Source organism: Myotis yumanensis, unplaced genomic scaffold (assembly GCF_028538775.1).
Source record: "Myotis yumanensis isolate MYYU_CA2020_CCGP unplaced genomic scaffold, mMyoYum1.0.hap1 SCAF_4, whole genome shotgun sequence".
Classification (NCBI taxonomy): Eukaryota; Metazoa; Chordata; class Mammalia; order Chiroptera; family Vespertilionidae; genus Myotis; species Myotis yumanensis.
The window spans coordinates 36,843,623-36,864,136 of NW_027223755.1; the positions used below are offsets into that span (position 1 = coordinate 36,843,623).

At 38.9% G+C, this 20,514-nt stretch overlaps 1 protein-coding gene across 7 annotated transcripts; it reads right to left on the bottom strand.

The window, feature by feature from the left end:
* Positions 1 to 560: 560 nt before the first annotated feature.
* LOC139008653 (survival motor neuron protein) lies at positions 561 to 19,794 on the bottom strand. 7 transcript variants are annotated; one of them, XR_011471176.1, is made up of 12 exons: positions 19,544 to 19,652; positions 16,770 to 16,871; positions 15,558 to 15,629; positions 14,262 to 14,381; positions 13,160 to 13,360; positions 12,855 to 13,010; positions 10,728 to 10,841; positions 9,140 to 9,250; positions 7,917 to 7,967; positions 5,342 to 5,380; positions 5,175 to 5,200; positions 561 to 898 (listed from the first exon to the last, which is right to left on the bottom strand). XR_011471176.1 is itself a non-coding variant. In XM_070412141.1 (11 exons), the coding sequence occupies exons 1-9, from the start codon at positions 19,619 to 19,621 to the stop codon at positions 7,920 to 7,922; spliced, it is 1,002 nt and encodes a 333-aa protein (XP_070268242.1). In that variant the 5' UTR covers positions 19,622 to 19,652; the 3' UTR covers positions 561 to 898; positions 5,175 to 5,200; positions 7,917 to 7,919. The 7 variants fall into 7 exon arrangements, 5 of the variants coding, with proteins under 5 accessions (XP_070268242.1, XP_070268243.1, XP_070268244.1 ...); XR_011471175.1 differs by having other exon boundaries at positions 5,338 to 5,380; XM_070412141.1 differs by lacking the exon at positions 5,342 to 5,380.
* Positions 19,795 to 20,514: the final 720 nt, after the last annotated feature.

Here is a 20,514-nt window from a genome sequence, read left to right on the forward strand (position 1 = left end):
AATATGTACTGTTATGCTGGGCATATTTGGTTTTCCCATGCAAAACCTCAGAAAGAAATAGCATTTATATATTAACATCTTCTGCAGCTAAACGGACTAGAAAATATCCCAGGTGCCATGGACACCAAACTTTAGACTAAACTGAAACAATATGATCTCCTAAGAATTTGAATGGAGAGATAGAGATATAGTCAAATGAATGAGAGATGGAACTACAAGGTGGAGATGAAGAGAGAATAGCTTGGCCAACCATATTAGGTGTGTGCATGATGAGCACGTGGAGGAGGCCAGAAGAGAGAGGGGCAGACAGACAAGAGAAGGTGCAAGGAGGAAAATGACAATATGACTTTCAAGAGACAATACAGCTTTGGTTCCTGATTGGCTGGGCCCGGTCCTTGTGACACTCAGCTTCAGCTAGGGTTTCTTAACCATGGATTCTCATTAACATTGTTTTATGATTGGTTGTATCTTTAAAATACTACCCCCTTTACCCTGAGTAGTTTTCTTTCTACACACTCTACCCTTAACCATATATATTCCAAAGAAAAATATTCAGACAGTCAAGATTAAAAAATATTTATCATTTATTTTTAAAGGCATCAGTAAAAAGCTTAACATACTAAGAAAGTTACAATATACAAATGTATTGACAGATTGACTTTTCTGCACTATATGTGACTTTGAGTTTCTTTTAATTACTCACATTTCCATTGTTCAGTTATTCAAACTGGTTATTCCCTACAAATACCTGGCTGGTTACTTAAGCACAAGTCACATATGACAAAGGTAAATGTAGAAGATTGTGCCATTCAACCAAGTGCTCATGAAGAAAAGATGAAAACTGTTCACATCGACCAGGGCATATCAAAACACCCTTCTCCTTGGGAGAGAGCTGCACCTTAATTTGAAAGAAAAAAAGTCTAGATATAATTATGAAACTTAAAAATCTGTTTTCTTATAAAATCATAAAGAAGAGAGGAAATGGAAAGCAATACACTCATCAAGGTAAATAAAACTAGAATAAAAATATGCTAATATACTGATCATCAGATCCTCATCAGATCCTCATCAGAACCTCATCAGATCCTAACCAGAACCTAGCCAGAGAACATGGCAAAAGATCCTGGACAGAACCTGGCTACAGAACTTCACTGGAGAACCTAGACAGAACATGGCAAAAGAACCTGGATAGAACCTGGCTAAAGAACCTGGTGACTGAACCTGGCTGGAGAACCTGGAGAACCTAGCTGGAGAACCTAGTGAGAGAACATGGCACCAGAACTTGGTTGGAGATCCTGACCAGAACTTGGTTGGAGTTCCTAACCAGAACTTCGCTGGAGATCCTGGAGGGAGAACCTCGCTATGCTGATGAACTGAAACCAGTTTCCATGTCATTCCTTCTTCGCCGACTCCGTCCACACCTTTGGGGATCCCTGGACCCGTTGGGGTTGGACCCCAGCACTACTGCTTCTGGATTTCACGTTGTTACTTTCCTGGATTTCTCTCTATTACTTTTCTATTCAACATGAGGCTGGATCACCTCTACTTTGTCCATGGAGCCAGCCAACTTGGAGTTTTAGAAAGAGCATTGAACATTTAGCTGTTTCCATGTGTGATGTTGGAGAAATCTTTCACTCCTAAGAGCATAGGTTTACTAATCTGGAGGGGGGTTGGGGGGGGAGGGGAGAGGGAGAAAGAATAATAACTCAGCACTTTTATGGTGCTTAGATGACATGACGAATGTGAAAGTGCCTTGTCAATCGTAAAATTCTATACAAACGCAAAGGATTATTGCTTCCACACAGTGTAAATGAAGGCTCTTGTCAGAGACCACTTATCTCTAGAATGCTGTTTCAACAAATTAGAAAGAGAGAGAAAATGAATGGTCCAGGGTCATTAGACCCCAATTAGCAGACTGGTATAGACACCAAAATCCACAGATTCATTTAACTTATAGGGGTATCTAGCTGACACCAGGGCCTTCACACAAGGCTTTGATCATGAGGTTAGCTCCTGTATGGCGAAGGTTTGAAGGGAAGAGGTGGGTAAAGGTTAGGTTATCCAGGGAGGGAGACTTGTTAGTGTACCTGCGAGGTGAGTTATTGGGAGGGGAGGGAGGCTCCTGCAGATAAACTGCCTGCTCCCTTCCAGGCTCAACCACTGCTTGGCTATCACACTTTCCATGCTGTGACCACATGTTCTGTGCCACATAGAAGTGGTCAGTAGCACTGGAGCCACTTGGTTGGTAATGAGCTTGGGGAATGCCATTTCTCAGGAAAAAGGAGCTCAGTGGTTTTCTTGGGAATTCAGCTGGGTTCTACCGACATCACTGTCCACCTCTATCAAAAGTCTGGACAAAAGTGAGTGTTCAGTAAGTTCTCAAAGAATGAATAAGTGAATGAATGAATGAATGAATGGAGACATTTGACATTAGGAAGCTTTCTCAATTTCAATAAGACCTATCCTGACCATCCTGTTTAAATTTAAGGTCACCCATCTCTGCTGCTCTCCATCCCCCTTATCCTGCTCTACCATCTTTTTTTGGTGTGTCCACGGCATTTCTTCTCTCTTCACAAACTATATAACTTACTTATTCACTCTCTATTGCCCACTCCCCAGAATGGAAACCCACTAGAACATGGCTCTTTATCTCTTTTAATCTACTGCTACATCCCTAAAATGGTGCTTGGCACAAAGTAGATGCTCAACAAATATTTGTTGAATCAAATGAATTAGAAGAGTGACAGTGTCACACTTAAGTTCTTGCTGATTCTATGACCAAATTATTGGGTGACCATGGTGCAAGCCTTCTCCTTTCTATGCCCTGGTTTCCCCATCTGTATAGTTAGGAGGTTGGATTTATCTATCTCTAAGGGCACTTTCAGCTTTAATTCTGTGGCTCTGCCTCCGTGGCATTGCCTGTGGAAGACTGTTTGCACAAGTGGTGAAGATAGCTCTATAAAGGAAATGAACAGATCTGGGACTTCGGGTGAGACATTTGACTTCTATTTTGGATATGATGCTCCAAGCACAGTGTCTGGTATGTCTTAGGAATTGACTGAACCTTAGCTTCTCCCTTCTTCTCCCCATCTGGGCCTGGATGCCTTATTGTGAAATGAACCTCAGTTCACATAATCACGTAGCAATGGTCTGAAAGAACTTTGGAAACGGTAAAATGTCCTCAAATGTAATTATGGTTGTTATAGTCGCACACATACCCAATCCCTGGTCTCCCTCCACACAAATGAAATTGAGCTTCTAGTTGCTATTTATACCCAAACCATCTCATGATTCACTGGCCTCACTACTCGTCAGAGATGTTGCACCTGATGAGCCCAAATTCACATTGGGTTTATCAAAGTCTAATTAAAACTTGATCATCGTGTCTAAAAAAAAAAAAAAAAAAAAAAAAAAAAAATATGCTAATATACTTAATGTAATACTAATTTCTATATTTATGGAATAGTTAAATAAACTAATTGTGAAATTCATTTGGAAGAGTAAATGGGCAAGAATATTTTTTTAAAATTTAAGGAGCACTGGTATTTGATGTCTTATATACAAAACAATGATCAAAATCATGTGTTAAAAACAATTTGGGTTTGCTGTACTTGAATTCTCATTAAAATTACTAACAGTTATTTATCACATCTCTTTATGCTTCTGTATACTGTTTGTAAAACGAATTAAAAGGAAATACATGTGACTCTCGTTATTCACGGCAGTTATGTTCTAAAAAGTCACCACAAACATGGAATTTATAAACACAAAGCCATCACTCCTAGAAGAAACACTGGGCCTGCAAGCCTCTGATCACATTTTTATCAACCAATAGATAAATAACCTTGTTTTATGTGTTTCCATTGAAACACATGTTATTAATAGATAGTATTGATGCATTAACACCGAACTCATAGCCAACAGCACTATATCTCATGCCCAGAATGAAGCTTAACCAACATATGTATTTTCTCTGCAAGGCACATCCGAGTTCTTGCACCTGGGAAACACTAGATAACCCTTCTGCATAATGTCTGAAGGCCATTTTAAAGTGTGAAATCAAAAGGCACAAAAATGTAGCACTCAGATTGTAAAAGGACACTTGTTTATAATATGAGTACTGAAACAAGGAAACAGCATTGCTCAAAATCAGCTGGGAACATCTATGTCAGGTGACTCAAATTTTTCACCTTTCTGCATCTGTCCATGAATTATAGCGAAGTGCCAGAAATACTGATCTTGGGGTTACAGATAAATTTTAGCAAGTAGGCAAATCTGCAAATCCATGAGTAAGGAGGATTTACAGTAGATAAAATTTTATAAGCAAAAATTTAAAAGAGCAAACAAATATTTAAAATGTAATAGGGGAATAACCATATAGACACAGGAAAAAAATGAAACAAAACATAAGAAGAAAATCCAAAAGCCATAAAAAGGAATGAATCTGACTATATAAAAATAAAGTAGTATGACTACATAAAAAGCAAACATTTCTATCAAAATGACAACTGCTATCAGTATAAGCAAGGTCAAAAAAATGATAAACTAGTTGTAGAAAAAAGTACCTACAACTCATATCACAAAGGGATGGTTAGCATTACAAAGAATTCTTGCAAATCAAGAGGAAAAACATATCCAACTTGAAAAGTGTGTAAAGGTGATGTTCATAAAGTTTTTAGAAAACATACATAGCTTTCAAACACATAAAAAGGCGCTAAACTTCACAATAAAATAATTATAAATATAATAAGACAATTTTCATCTATTAGATTGACAAAGACCTAAAGGTTTGATAAATTATTGGTTTGGCTGTGGGAAACAAACAATATTGGTGGGAATATAAATTAACACAGTTTTTACTGAGAGCAATTTAACAAAAATCTATTAAAATTATAAATGCATATCCTCTTCAATCCAGCAGTTCTATTTATTTAATTTTAGAAATGTACTCATATATCTACAAAAAGAATTATGTAAAAGAATACCGACTATATATTAAACAGCAAACAATTGCAAACAGCCTAAACTTCCATCCATAAGAGGTCAATTAAATAAGTATGATGTACATTTATACATAAGAATATCCTGCAGCTGTTTAAAACAAGAATTTTATACACTGATATGGAATACAGATACATCTAAATATAAACAAGAAATGCGGAAAAAGCACTTACTTCTTAAGGAATACTGTATGAATTACCTATAAAAATAAAAAATTAAAAGTTTAAACGATTGATACATCTTATCAGATTTATTTTAATTACGTGTTATTTTTTATGGTCAATAAATGCACACAGCACAAATATACAAAAGGGTACATTGTGAAGTCTCTCTCACATGCCTTTGTCTTCTAGTTCCTCTTCATAGGTAATGTATCACCCTGAGATGATAATCAATGCATATACATGTACGTAAATATATGTTTACACAAATAGCAGGCAGTATAATATACATAGTTCTGTGTCTTATTTTCATTTAAATATATCTTCCTGTCAGGAATGATACACGTAACAAGCAACAATGTAGTTAAACAAAAGAATTACAAGAACAAACTGAATTTTAGTTCAAATTTTAAAACCTTTTTATAAAAAAGAATAACAATGAATAGTAATTCTTAAACTATAACAAGTAGATACTCTTAACAATTAGACAAGTATGAAGAAATGAAGGCATTATTAACTAGTTTAATCTTTTGAGGAAGCACTATGACAACATATGATGATCTACAGAACTATTTAGAACTTGAAGCCCAAACTTAAAAATTAACCAATACACAAAAAAAATTCTACAGAACAGTGTTTTTAAAAAAAAGAAGAAGCCCAAAGTAGCCCTAGCTGGTTTGCTCAGTGGACGTAGCATTGGCCTGGGGACTAAAGGGTCATGGGCTTGATTCCGATCAAGGGCATGTACTTGGTTGCAGGCTCCTGGCCCTGGTCAGGGGCATGCAGGAGGCAACCAATCAACGTGGCTCTCTCTCATTAGTGTTTTGCTCTGTCTCTCCCTCTCCCTTCCACTTTCTAAAAACCAATGGAAAAATATCCTCAGGTGAGATTAAAAAAAAAAAAAAAAAAAAGTAGATTACTGCCAAATAGAAATATACATATAATAACCCCAAATGTGATATATTAATCTTATATACTATAGAGATATAGAGGTAATGTTCAGTACATTTTTTAAAACCAACACAATACAATAGACCAGTGACTTTTCAACCACTATGCTGCAAGAATTTTTAAAACATTCAATACCTGACTATTTAGTGAGGAGCACTGACCTCTTTTCCTTAGATAGTCAAATAAAAAAAACCACAACAGCCGAAGCCGGTTTGGCTCAGTGGATAGAGCATCGGTCTGCGGACTGAAAGGTCCCAGGTTCGATTCCGGTCGAGGGCATGTACCTGGGTTTCGGGCACATCCCCAGTAAGAGATGTGCAGGAGGCGGCTGATCGATGTTTCTCTCTCATCGATGTTTCTAACTCTCTATCTCTCTCTCTTCCTCTCTGTAAAAAATCAATAAAATATATTTAAAAAAAAAAAAACAGAAAAAAAAACAAAAAAAAAAAACCACAACAGCCAACATAACAGCCATCCGGTGTGAATGAATAAAAGTTATTTCTATTTTGTCAGGTCAGCAAAAAATACAACAGAATAGAAACAAATCACTACACATAAGGAAGTATTTACGGGAGCGTTATCCAGAACGCTAAACTGAAGGAACAGTGGCATAACTTATCAACAGGCTCCATCTCTGGTAGGGGGCATGCAGGAGGCAGCAGACTGATGTGTCACTCTCACATTGATGTTTCTCTCCCTCCCTCCCTCTCTCTTCTTCTCTCTCTAAAAATCAATATAAAATCTTAAAAAATAAAAAAGGTGATGTAGGCCCTGGCTGGGTAGCTTAGTTTGTTAGGGCACAGTCCCAATACGCCAAGGTTGTGGGTTCAATCCTCAGGGCACATTCAAGAACCAACTAATGCATGCATAAATGGGTGGAACAACAAATCAGTATTTTGATCTCTCTCTCTCTCTCTCATTTCAATAAATAAAAATTTTTTTTAAATGTAATGTTAAGTGGGCGCGCACACACACACACATAATGATGGCATCTACATAAAAATATAAATGAATATGAACCAAAAGTGTAAAGTAATATGTGAAAAAAATACAGCCCTAGCTGGTTTGGTTCATGGATAGAGCATCAGACTGCGGACTGAAAGGCTCTGGGTTTGATTCCAGTCAAGGGCATATGCCGGGTTGCGGGCTTGATCCCCAGGAGGGGGCATACAGGAGGCAGCCGATCAGTGATATTCTCTCATCATTGATGCCTCTATCTCTCTCTCCCTCTCCCTTCCTCTCTGAAATCAATAAAAATATATTTTAAAAAAGTACATCTGGCTGTCTGACCACAGTGATGCAGTTTTACCACTGATTCTAAGGATCTCTTTATTGAAAAGTATGTTTTTCTTTTTTAAAATATATTTTTACTGATTTCAGAGAGGAAGGGAGAAGGAGAGCTAGAAACATCAATGATGAGAGAGAATCACTGGTCGGCTGCCTCCTGCATGCCTCCTCCTGGGGATCAAGCCTGCAAACTGGTCACGTGTCCTTGACCAGAATCAAACCTGGGACCCTTCAGTCTGCAGACCAACGCTCTGTCTACAGAGCCAAACTGGCTAGGGCAAGTATGTTTTTATTTCCACACCACCAACCAACAAGTATTTGATGAGATGATAGATATCTTGATATCATGAGAATTCTAGAGGGGATATAGATAAACCTTTTATCAAATATTTTTGGCATCAAAATGTCTTCAATATTGTTTTATATTAACTTTTCTACATTTTAACATTTTTTAAAAATGTTTTCCACAAACTATAAAATTTATACAAAAGATTTCTATAATAATGGCATACTTACTCCTTAATTAAAATGTGAGCACCTTCCTTCTTTTTGATTTTGTTTGAAACCCTGTAAGGAAAACAAAGAAATTTAAAGAATAGCACATACATATGAATAAACATTTTGTTTCACATAGACATTTTACTAATTCTATTTAATAAAATAATGATGAAAAATAAGTTTATAGCCTTCCAGTGCTCTTTAAAAGTGATCACAGCCATGGCCAGTATGGGTCAGTAGTTAGAGTACTTGCCCTTGAACCAAAGCCGGTCTGATTTCAGATCAAGGGCACGTACCTGGGTTGCAGGTTCAATCCCTGGACCTGGTCAGGGTGTGTGTGGAAGATAACTAGTCAATGTGTCTCTCTCACATCAATGTTTCTCTCTCTCCCACCCCCTCATCCCTTCCTAGATTCCACTCTCTAAAAAATTAATGGAAAAAATATCCTCAGATGAGGATTAACCAAATCCCCCTGCCCAAAACAGGAAGACTAATGAAATTGAAAAATAATTTAGAAAGAGTGTCATCAAATTAGAATAAGGGATACAAGTATAATCAAAATAATGTAGTAACATGAAAGATTTTAAAATATATATGTATTTAAACATATTTTTAATTGATTTCAGAGAGGAAGAGAGAGAGATAGAAACATCAATGATGAGAGAGAATGATCGATCACTGCATGTCCCCCATTGGGGATTGAGCCCGAAACCCAGGCATGTGCTCTGACTGGGTATTGAACTGTGACCTCCTGGTTCAAAGGTCAATACTCAACCACTGAGCAACAATGGCTGGGCACATGGAAGATTTTTTTTTAAAATATATTTTACTGATTTTTTATAGAGAGGAAGGGAGAGAGATAGAGAGTCAGAAACATCGATGAGAGAGAAACATCGATCAGCTGCCTCCTGCACATCTCCTACTGGGGATGTGCCCGCAACCCAGGTACATGCCCTTCACCGGAATCGAACCTGGGACCCTTCAGTCCACAGGCCGACGCTCTATCCCCTGAGCCAAACCGGTTTCGGCCACATGGAAGATTTTTAATTGCACTATAATTACATTAAATGGGGACAATAGAAGAATAATTTAAGCCTTAGGCAAACAGTTGTATTTTTTAAACTTTAAGGTAGTTTTAAACCCTTAGGATCTGGCTAATGTAACAAATCACCTTTTTAGCCACAAACACAACAAAGTCACAACCACAAAGTGTCAGGAAAAGATGTTGAATGATCACTTACCATATAGTAACCAGTGTGATAGCCACTCATGTACCAAGAGATTAACATACTTCCCAAAGCATCAGCATCGTCAAGAGAATCTGGACATATGGGAGGAGGTGGGGGAATTATCTGGAAATGAAGAAAAATATACTTTAAAGTCAGTAAACAAAAATGTGAAGTCTGGAGATCCATTTTATAGAGACAATGCTGGATGTTAACTGTATCTTTCCCTAAATTCCATGTTATCTATTAAAATTATTTTTAATCTGACATTTGAAGAAAGTCAACCAGTAACAACAACAAAATTAAATTGAACAACAATAAAAAAAATAGGTCACATAAAATGTTTAAACATCTTGATTTGATTAGATATATTTTTCTGTTCCTTTATAAAACTATGGGTAAAAGACCAAGCATAAATACTTTGATGGCCGAAACCGGTTTGGCTCAGTGGATAGAGCGTCAGCCTGGGGACTGAAAGGTCCCAGGTTCGATTCCGGTCAAGGGCATGTACCTGGGCTGCGGGCACATCCCCGGTGGGAAATGTGCAGGAGGCAGCTGATCGATGTTTCTCTGTCATCGATGTTTCTACCTCTCTATCCCTCTCCCTTCCGCTCTGTAAAAAATCAATAAAATATATTTAAAAAAAAAAAAATACTTTGATGGTTTTCCTTAAAAAACACCCTAACAGTATTTCAAATAAAGGTGTTGGGTGAACATCTGCACTGCCCCCACCCCAACACACACAGTTGGCCAAAAAGTACCTTTGTATCTAGGTTACTGTTGTTATCTAAGAGTCTACCAGTAGATATCCAAATAGTCTACTTGATCACAAGTTAACATCCAAGCACACCTGGAAAGGCAACACATAAATCCCTGTATGCAGTATACTTAAATTCTTTCAAATACGAACTACCTCCCTATAGAATAAGGGATACAATTTCTACCAGGAAGGATGCAGGCAATATAGGACTATGAGATAGGGCAATAAGAGGAATGAATGAGTCTGATAGAGAAGGGCATTAAAAATTAAAAATAAAAAAAATACAAAAAACACAAAAAAATCCCATCCTGGCCAGGTGGCTCTGTTGGTTGGAACATCGTCCCATACACTGGAAAAAAAAAAAAAAAAAGTTGCAGACTTGCCCTAGCTGGTTTGGCTCAGTGGATAGAGCATTGGCCTGTGGACTGAAGGTTCCTGGGTTTGATTCCAGTCAAGGGCACATGCCCAGGTTGCTGGCTCAATCCCCAGTAGGGGGCATGCAGGAGGCAGCCAATCAATTTTCTCTCATCATTGATGTTTCTATCTCTCTTTCCCTCGCCCTTCCTCTCTGAAATCCATAAAAATGTTTTTTTAAAAAGGTTGCACACTTAATTTCTAGGTTTCAGGTTTGATCCCTGGTCCGAGGGCATATGGGAGACAACCAATCAATGTTTCCCTCTCACATCTATGTTTCTGTCTCTCTTACTTTCTCTCAAAATCATTAAATAAATCCTTGGGTGAGGATAAAAACAAAACAAAAAAACCCCGAGGTTTGGTTCAAATTTTTACCCATTAGAACCTATGTATGAAAGCAAACTTTCATCTGAATTGTTTTGTACTTACTGGTGGTCCAGAAGGAAACGGAGGCAGCCAGCATGATAGGAAGGGAGGTGGAGGTGGAGGTGGAGGTGGTGGTGGTGGTGGTGGTGGTGGTGGGCCATTAAATTTTAGACCTGGCTGCAAAAGTATTTCAAAGGAAGATTAATTTACCAACTTCAATATGAAAAGAGGAAAAAATATTTAATGTCAAAAGAATTTAAATAACAAATAAAAAAGATTAAATAAAATTGCATGTACCAAATGCTGAAATCAAATAGACTCATTAATCTAGATTTTTCTCATTTCCTTTCTATAGAGTCAGGGAGTAAAATCAAAGTAAGAAAATATTTTAATTACCTTATAAATCAAGAGATAGTGTTTTTAGCAAGATATTTCAATCATAAAACAATATATCCCATAATTTCATTACCTAGATTGTATAATCTTTTTTATTGATGTCCTTTTAGTAGTTACATATGCTAATTTAGAGCATATATTGTAAAAATTAGTAAACTCTCACTTAACAAAAATCAGGCCCCTAAGACCAAAGGATGAGATACACATACATATATACAGACACACACATAAATTGATTTGATCATTCTAAAAACTGTAATAATGTAAACCTCAAGAAAAACCTTGCAACCCTGGTTCAGTAGTTAGAGCATCAGCCCAAGCGCCAGAGGGTCTCAGGTTTGATTCCTGGTCAAGGGCATGTACCTGGTGCAGATGTGTCTCTCTCGCATCAACGTCTCTCTCTCTCTCTCTCTCTCTCTCTCTCTCTCGCTCTGTCTCTCTGTCTCTATCTCTCTCCCCCCCCCTCTCTCTTTCTCCCTCACCGCTCCTTTCCATTCTTTCTAGAAATCAATGGAAAAGATATTCTCATGCCTTAGGTGGGGATTAAAAAAAAAAGAGAGATCTTGAAGAAAATGTTAAGGAAACTTTTTTTTTTTTTAATATATTTTATTGATTTTTTACAGAGAGGAAGGGAGAGAGATAGAGAGTTAGAAACATCGATGAGAGAGAAACATCGACCAGCTGCCTCCTGCACACTCCCTACCGGGGATGTGCCCACAACCCAGGTACATGCCCTTGACCGGAATCGAACCTGGGACCCTTCAGTCCACAGGCCGATGCTCTATCCACTGAGCCAAACCGGTTTCGGCAAGGAAACGTTTTAATAAATCATGCTTGATATGTTTATTTAAAAAATTTCATTATTTCCTCAATACCATAACCTCCAAGGAAATCATTGCTTTATACAAAACAAATAGGGACATACTTGGGTTCCACAATATAACCTAAAATATAAATCTTTTTTAAAGTTTATTTGTTACTTATAACCAAAAGAAGCATTAAGGAAAACAATATTTACTCTATAACAGTTTGGGAGCTCCTTAGGATTTTACCTGTATTAGATGTAAATACTGTATTCTCTTCCAATTTTTACATATTTTACCCAAGTGACTTGGGGAACTATGAGGATAGTCAGCTAATAAAATATACTTTCTAACTTAAGTTCACTACATTTTTAGTCTAATACCTAATGCTCCATAAAAGTAGCTGGAAAAGCTTTTCATTATAAAGTATTCTGCATTACTATCATATTTCCTCTCTGATGAATTCTCAAGTATGTATTTATAATACCTACAGAAAGCCACAAGTTTCATGGGAAGATCTACAATGCTCCTAATGGAAGGTTTGAAAATGTGTTGAATGTTTCAATATTAACTACTAGAGGCCCGGTTCACGAAATTCGTGTATGAGGGGGCGGGGGTTCCTCAGCCTGGCCAGCACCCTCTCCAATCTGGGACCCCTCGGGGGATGTCCGACTGCCGGTTTAGGCCCGATCCCTGCTAAACTGGCAGTCGGACATCTCTCTAGCAATCTGGGACCGCTGGCTCCCAATCGCTTGCCTGCCTGGCAGCCTGATCCCTAACTGCTCTCTCCTGCTGGCCTGATCCCTCTAACTGCCCTCTCCTGCCAGCCTGATCACCCTAACTGCTCTCCCCTGCCAGCCTGATCACCCCTAACCGCCTCTGCCTCGGCCCTGCCACCATGGCTCTGTTCAGAAGGATGTCTGGTCTAATTAGCGTATTACCCTTTTATTAGTATAGATTTCCTGGGAAACCTTTTCTGTGTAAAAATTACCTTTCCTGGTCCCAGTCCTGATCTTGGCATGGGGGGTGGTGGAGGGAGAAAATAGTTCCATGGAGCAGCTCTTGACTTGATGTTATTTGGTTTATTTCCACGAGACCTGGAGGAGTTCTCACTTTCATCTGTTGAAATTTGACTTTCATTTTCATTCTTTAAAAAGAAAAAATATATGTATTGTTGTTATATAGGTTTCATTAAGAAAAATTTAATGCCTCAGTGGATCAAACTGACAAGTTGTTACATCACGTAGTTTCTCATCTCGTCTCTACTTTCAAGAACTTTACTTTTTGTATCCTTACCTCCTGAGCATTCTGTTCTATATTATTAGCTACATCAGACGTTGGGGAAAGTAGATCAGACAGATTTTGCTGCTCTCTATTTCCATATCCAGTGTAAACCACAACACAGGTTTCTCTCTTAAAATCAACTGAAGCAATGGTAGCTGGGTAAATGCAGCCATCTTCTGACCAAATGGCTGAACATTTGTCACCAACTTTCCACTACAAAACAAAAAAAGACACACATACACATAAACACATTTCTTTCAAAGAGGGTAAACTATCTTCTTGTTTGGGTGGGGTAGAATGGGGGATGGGGGTAGTATCCAGTTAACTAATCTGGAAAGCAGAATGAAACAGTGAAAAAGACTTAGAGCCCAAAACACATAAATGTGAATTCCAATATAAATATAATATAATATAATCCTGTCATATAATATAAATTCTGCCATTTTTATAATCATGGGCAAGTTTTTTAATCTCTTTGAATATTATTTTCCTCATCTGTTAAGTGGACATAATATAACCTATCTCACCTCATTTATTTGTTGTGAAGAATAGAAAAGAGGGAATGTGTGAAGTGTCCAGCATCTCTGGGCTGACATTCAGCAAATGCTCAACAAATATTAGCTCTCTTCCCCCTTGGTAATGATGAAACTAAAGTGACTAATGAGACACTAAAATATTAAGCTTCCAGGTCTACTATTTTAAATAGCAGAAAAAACTCTTATCTAGAATTTTAGGTTTCTGAGTATTAACAGGTTTAGGATTTTTGAAGGGGAAAAAAGGCTGGCCACCTCTCAGTTTAAAAAGTAAAACACTGCCAATTCAGTTTCAGGCCCTCAGGTACTCCTCTCAAATAGCACTGCCTTCCTCCCTTTCCTTCCCATATAAAGTGAACATTGTGCTGAATTTAGTATTAATCAGTCCCACCTAAGTCCTTATACCTTTATTGACAGGCATGTTCCTAAACAATAGAAAGTTTAATAGTTTTAGAAATGTTATAATTACATGCCAATGGAAAACACTGAACTAATCACTTAAGTTAAAGATATTTTGCACTATTTAATAAGAATGGTATGAAGAAAATCTTTGAAGTTAAATCTTTGAAGTTAAAAGTAACCTGCTTCAAGGGAGTTGTGGTGTTCTTTTTTTGGCTTTTATTCTTCTTAGCAGGTTTTCTTTTAGGGGTGCCTTTTGGTTTATTTGAAGCTTCAGAAATGTCACCATTCTTTAGAGCGTGCTATGAAAATAAGAATAGAAATGTGCATGTTACAAAATGATACAGAAAAAGTCACGATTCAGTTATTATAAACCTCAGACAGCCTCTACTTCCTATTTCCACCATCTCACATGCTACAGAAACTGCTCTTAAAGGCATCATATGTCTGATAATCAGCTCTAAAGACCCCTTTGTCAGCGAAGAAACTTGCTTAGAGAAGAACAGAGGCCCCCAGCACACTGCCCTGGCTGAGCCGTTAGCAGAAGGCAACACTAACCATGTGAATGAACCATCGTGAAAGTACATCCCTCACCCCCCAAGTGAGACACCCCAGCTGATGTCGGCTTTGAGCCCCATTTTAATCTGCACTTTACAGAACTGTCATGGCAACCCTAAGTTAGTGTACTTCTAGTTTAAGTGCATACTGGAAAGCATGCTATTGACAAATTTAGAATTCAGCTTCAAGGATGACACACAGGTTTGATCTTTCTACCTTATGGTACAGGAATGACTACATGAAGGAAGTGGACTCTATTCTTGGTGTTCTGTATGAGCCTATGCTGTGCCTGAACTAAGAGGACTCACATATGGTGCTCAATAAGACCAAATACCTCAGACTGTGAGTCAAGTGATGATGTTGGACAACTGTGTAAATGTCTTGTGTGGGCCACAAAACAGACTACACTCCCCAAAGAACTGTACATTCCAACCATCAGGAAAACCTGACCTGAAATCCAACTAATTGAATTTGGGGAGATTACGTTAATTTAACATATGTAAAGCAGTTAGAAAAGTGCCTAAAACACTGTATACACTCTACAAGTATTAATTACTGCACTACTGCTATTTATCACCATTATTTCAATAAAGACTTGTTAAATGTTTCAAAATTAAAATTCAGACTATCCTTCCACTAATCTGAATTAGATAACTTCCATAGGTTTATGCAATGTAAACACATTAAAAGCAACAAATGTTTAAAATTCCAGTTAAATCTCCTCTTAAAAGGATCACATATAGACAAGCTACCTACCAACTTCTAAAGAAAATATCTAATTTAACTAACCAGTGTTATCTTTTAATCTTCAAAATTAGAACTAAATAATACGTACTTTAATACTTTACTGTAAATGTTATCAATTAATTTTCCCAAGTGACTAACATGAGGACCTAAACAAAAATGTAAACATTTCATACCTTAAATGAAGCCACAGCTTTATCGTATGCTTTTATCAGTGCTGTATCATCCCAAATGTCAGAATCATCACTCTAGGAAGGATAAAGAATAAAAACAATTCATGTTTGGATAGGTTTCATAAAAAAAGTATGCCAAGAGCCATCTAATCCAAACATAAAATTAAACTAAAAAATGGGTACTTTAAATCCTAACTACAACCACAAGAAACCTACCTGCTTAGAGATTTTGCAGCATTATCCCCAAAGCGAAACGTATGTAAATGTTCTAAGAGGTATGCCATGAAGTGAATGCTCTACAATTTAATCCCTATCTACCAACCATAAGTGGATCTGTTCAAGAATAACTCACATTTCAATCTTTTCTAAGAGCAGATAAAGGGTGTAGTTTGGCCAACCAAGTAGTATAAGATAAAGGGCCTTGTTTTAGTGGGAAAAAATATGGTATTAAGTAATCTGGAAAAGACCTAAAACTTATTTCTATTTTTGAATTTAAATTTAATGAATACATAGTAGAACTTAAACTTAATTCAATTAAAATATGTTTTTGAGCACCCACTAGCTACTAAGCACTCATCATTGAGAAGTATATGAAATCATGCTACCTGCTCCCAAGACAGACATTCTAATCAGGGATTTAAAACACAAAACAAAAAAGAATATAAAACAAATATAATAAAATACTGAAATATGAAGTACAAACAATGTTTTAAATGGAAAGAAATGGATTTTCTCATTTCAAGATAAAGATACAGAAGATTCTGAACTCACCTCCTCCCACCAACACAATAAATTTACAGTTGTCTGAAACAATTTCCTCTGAAAAAATCTAAAAATTAGTTGAGCAACTCCTACACATTGGGCAAATGAGAAAAAACAACAACATCAAAGCAGGTAGGTTTATCTCACGATAAACCCCAACCCTGGGGCAGCAACCCATAATTGAGAGGAAATTCAAGGCCAGAAGCTCCATCCAATGAGCCAAACCAGCCAGGGCTAAAAAAACAGTTAAGAGACTGAAAAACCAAGCCACAAACTGGGATAAAACATTTGCAAATTACCTATCTGATAAAGGTTTTATATATAGCCTATATGAAGAACTCTCAAACCTCAACAAAAGCAAAGCAAACAGCCCTAACCGGTTTAGCTCAGTGGATAGAGCATCGGCCTGCAGACTGAAAGGTCCCAGGTTTGATTCAGGTCAAGGGCATGTACCTTGGTTGCGGGCACATCCCCAGTAAGAAGTGTGCAGGAGGCAGTTGATTGATGTTTCTCTCTCATCGATGTTTCTAACTCTCTATCCCTCTCCCTTCCTCTCTGTAAAAAAAAAAAAAAAAAAAAAATCAATAAAATACATTTAAAAAAGAAAGCAAAGCAAACAAACCAATTCAAAAATGGGCAAAACATCTGAACAGACACTTTACCAAATAAGATATATAAATGGCAAATAAACACATAAAATGATGATCAACGTCATGAGTCATCAGAGAAATGCTAATTAAAACCACAAGATGCTACCACACATCTATTAGAATGTTTACAATTCGCACAAAACTGACCATACCAAGTGTTAGCAATGAGGTGAAGCAAATGACACGTTCATATATTGCTAGTTGAAATGTACAACCACTTTGAAAAGTTTGACAGTTTCTTGGAGTTAAAATAATGGCCCAGGTATTTACCCAAGGGAAATGAAAGCACATGTTCACATAAGTCTGCTAGTAGTCATGGCAGGTCTATTTGTAACAGCCCCAAACTGAGAACAACCCAATACTCATGAACAGTAAATGAATAAACATAGAATAAACATTAGAAAATGCAAGCTAACCTATGGTGACAGAAAGTGGATCAGCAGTTGTCTGGGGACAGGAGATGAGAGATGATAGAGAACTATAAAGGGGCATAAGGAAATTCAAACCAGCCCAACACCGAGATCACATATAGAAGCCCTGAAGCTATAAGAAAAGATATGGCCAGCCAGTCCCTAGCTGCAGGGACTCAGCTATTGTAGCTTCAGCCACTATGTGGATACAACCACATGAAAGTTCTCAAGGGGAAAATACCCAGCAAGGCCTTCACAAATTCCTAACCCACAGAAACTATGAGAAATAATAAAATGATTATTTTCAAGCTACTAAGTTTTGAGTAATTTGTTACACAGCAACCAAAACAGACCACTAGGGCTGCCTTTATATTTGTTTCTCAGTCACCACCAGTAGGATGACCTTCCAGATGAAGCCCGGGTCCGGAGGGAAGCCAGCAGCCGGGGGAAGGAAGGCCTTACTCTTGCAAGAATTTCGTGCAAAGGGCCTCTAGTTATATTATAACCAGAAACTACAACCTCTCTATAAATCCTATTCTCCAACCACCACCTTCTAGGATCTACACAACTTATTCCTTCTAATAGTTGACAATCATTCCACTTCACTGGAATAGCAAAACATTGATCCTCTCACTTTTCAAACTACCTCTCACTGTCCTAATATCCTCATATCCTTTCTTAGACAGCTTAAATTTCATAGTCAACCATTAAGATAATTCCCTCGTACTGCTCTCTCTTACTTCCTCATGCTCACTTGGTATCAACTATAGGCATACCTCAGAGATATGGTGGGTCTGGTTCCAGACCACCCTAATAAAGTGAGCATTGCAATAAGACAAGCTGCAACACTTATGTCGGAGGAGGGTCTTGCCTTAAGTCTGCAGAACTCACATACCTGTGAAGCCAATGAAGTGAAGTGCAATAGAACGAGTTGTGGCTGCACAACCCTATTCACTTCAACCACCAGTTCACTCTGTGCCTGCCCTCACAAACTTGAAGTGAATGAGCTGGTGAAAAACACCGTCATACTGTCTAGTCTTTAAATTCACGATCGCTAATCTCAAGTAGACCTTTAATGTTCCCTCGTAACATTTCCATGACATTTCCTTACTCCAACACTCATCCACTGTCCTAGAGGCCTACTTTCCACCTTCTCCAGCTCAAACCCCCAGCATCTGCCCTGTCCTCACTCCTGGCTGACACTTTTTTTACTGACAGAACAGCAACGATCCAAAGAAAAGTTCCAGATCTGTACCCATATAACTGTAACCACGTTAACTGTCAATGTTCCCAACAGAGGACAAATCCATCCCCTCTTTCCTACTCTGAAGCACTACTTCAGCGGTTCTCTCTCCTGCACCCTCAATGTTTCCATCCTTACCGGGTCTTTCCTATCAGCCCACAAACATACTGAAACCTGTTTCTCCCATCTTAAAAACAAAACAAAACACAACATAAAAATTAATAATCCTCTTTATCCCATTTCCCCCTCCATCTATTGGCCAATTTCTATACTTTCTATTTACAATAAAACTCAACTATTTGTTCACAAACGTTGCCTTGAATTTCTCTTCTCCCACGCCTGGACTCAACCCCAACCAGATTTATCGCCACTCTTTCACTCAAAATGAATTTCTGACCTTCATCTTTATATACCTGCTCTACTTTCAGTCTTCCCCATCTCAGCTCATCCGTAAAGGCGACTAACTTCATCTTTTCAGGACAATCTTGAAGTTAGCCTTGACTTTCCTCCCTCAAATCTCCACGACTGGGTCCGTACGCGACACCTGTTGCCTCTTGTCCCAAAAATATACCTAGAGTCCAAGTAGTCTGTTCTCCTCCGCCGACACCCTGATCTGAGTCTGGATCGTTTTTAATAGACTCCCACCGGGTCCCCCGCCTCGCCAGGCCCGCCTCCACTCAGCCCCCAGACGGAACGGACAAAGTACGAGTAAGTGGCGGGAGGGCCTCGGCTCAAAGCCATCGAGGCGCCCAAGCCGCGCAGGAAAGGAGCTGGCTGCTGAGGTTCCCCAACGGGAAAATCTGCAGAAACGATTAGGCGGACCACCGTCCTGCCCCGCGGCTGGGGACGCAGCGCAGAGGCCGGCGATGGGCGCGAGGAGCCCGCACGGGCGCCTGCGGGAGGCAGAGCCGGCCGCGCCCTCACCTGGCCGGCGCCGCGCCGGAACAGCACCGAGTCCTCCTGCTCCGAGACGCCGCCGCCACCTCCGCCCCCCATCGCCATGGCGAGGATCCCACCGGTGCGCGGCGTGGGCTGCTTGCCTCCGAGAATGACCATTTCCGCCGCAGGGCCCTCTGGGAGCGGAAGAGTACGGTGGCCCGGAAGCAGCCGGCGGCCTGGGGCATTCCGCGCTCTATCTCCCAGCGGTCTCCGTCTGCCATGTTTGTTTTTCCTCTCTGTATTCTCTCAATTCTTCGATTTCACTTTTTGGTATCTTCGTAGGTTCTACCAGGGTGTTTTTGTTTTGAACGGTACCTTTTCTTTGAGAATGGTGCCCATTGCAGTGGCTGGAGTGGCTCAGCTGGTTGGAGCAGCCTCCCGTACACCAAAACGTTGCTGAATGGGAGGGCACATAGCTTGGGGGTTGATTACCCCCCGAAGGGCGCGCATGGAAGGCAACCCCATAGATGTTACTCTTACATCAGTGTTTCTCTCGCTCTAAAATCAATAAACAATTCTCAGGTGAGATTTTTTTTTTAAGTGTTCATTGCAGGTAATTTAGGAAATATGGGTAAACCAATACAATAAAAATCACTCCATAGGCCAAGACGTCCCCGGTTCAAATCCGGGTGCCCCCTCCAAAAAAAAGAAAAAATATCACTCCATAGGTAACCGATAATACATTTCTTAAAGTGCTTTAAAGAGTGTTAGCCTTGCCCTAGCTGGTTTGGCTCAGTGCCTGCGGACCAAAGGGTCCTGGATTCGATCTGGTCCAGGGCATGTACCTTGGTTGCAGGCACCTCCCCTGCCAGGACCCTGGTCATGGCATTAGCAGGAGGCAACCAATCAATGTGTCTCTCTCACATTGATGTTTCTCTCTGTGTGTTTTCCTCTCTCTTCCACTCTCCCTAAAAATCAATGGAAAAATATCTTTGGGTGAGGGTTAAAAAAAAAAT

What these genes read in the sequence shown, in the direction of transcription:
- LOC139008653 (XM_070412141.1), bottom strand. Translation starts at nt 19,621, where the DNA reads ATGGCGATGGGGGGCGGAGGTGGCGGCGGCGTCTCGGAGCAGGAGGAC. An exon ending in TCCGGCGCGGCGCCGGCCAG is followed by an intron (nt 16,872 to 19,543) that starts GTGAGGGCGCGG and finishes TTTTTTTTACAG; the next exon opens with AGAGGAAGGGAGAGGGATAG. An exon ending in CGTTTCCTTCTGGACCACCA is followed by an intron (nt 9,251 to 10,727) that starts GTAAGTACAAAA and finishes CTTCATTTCCAG; the next exon opens with ATAATTCCCCCACCTCCTCC.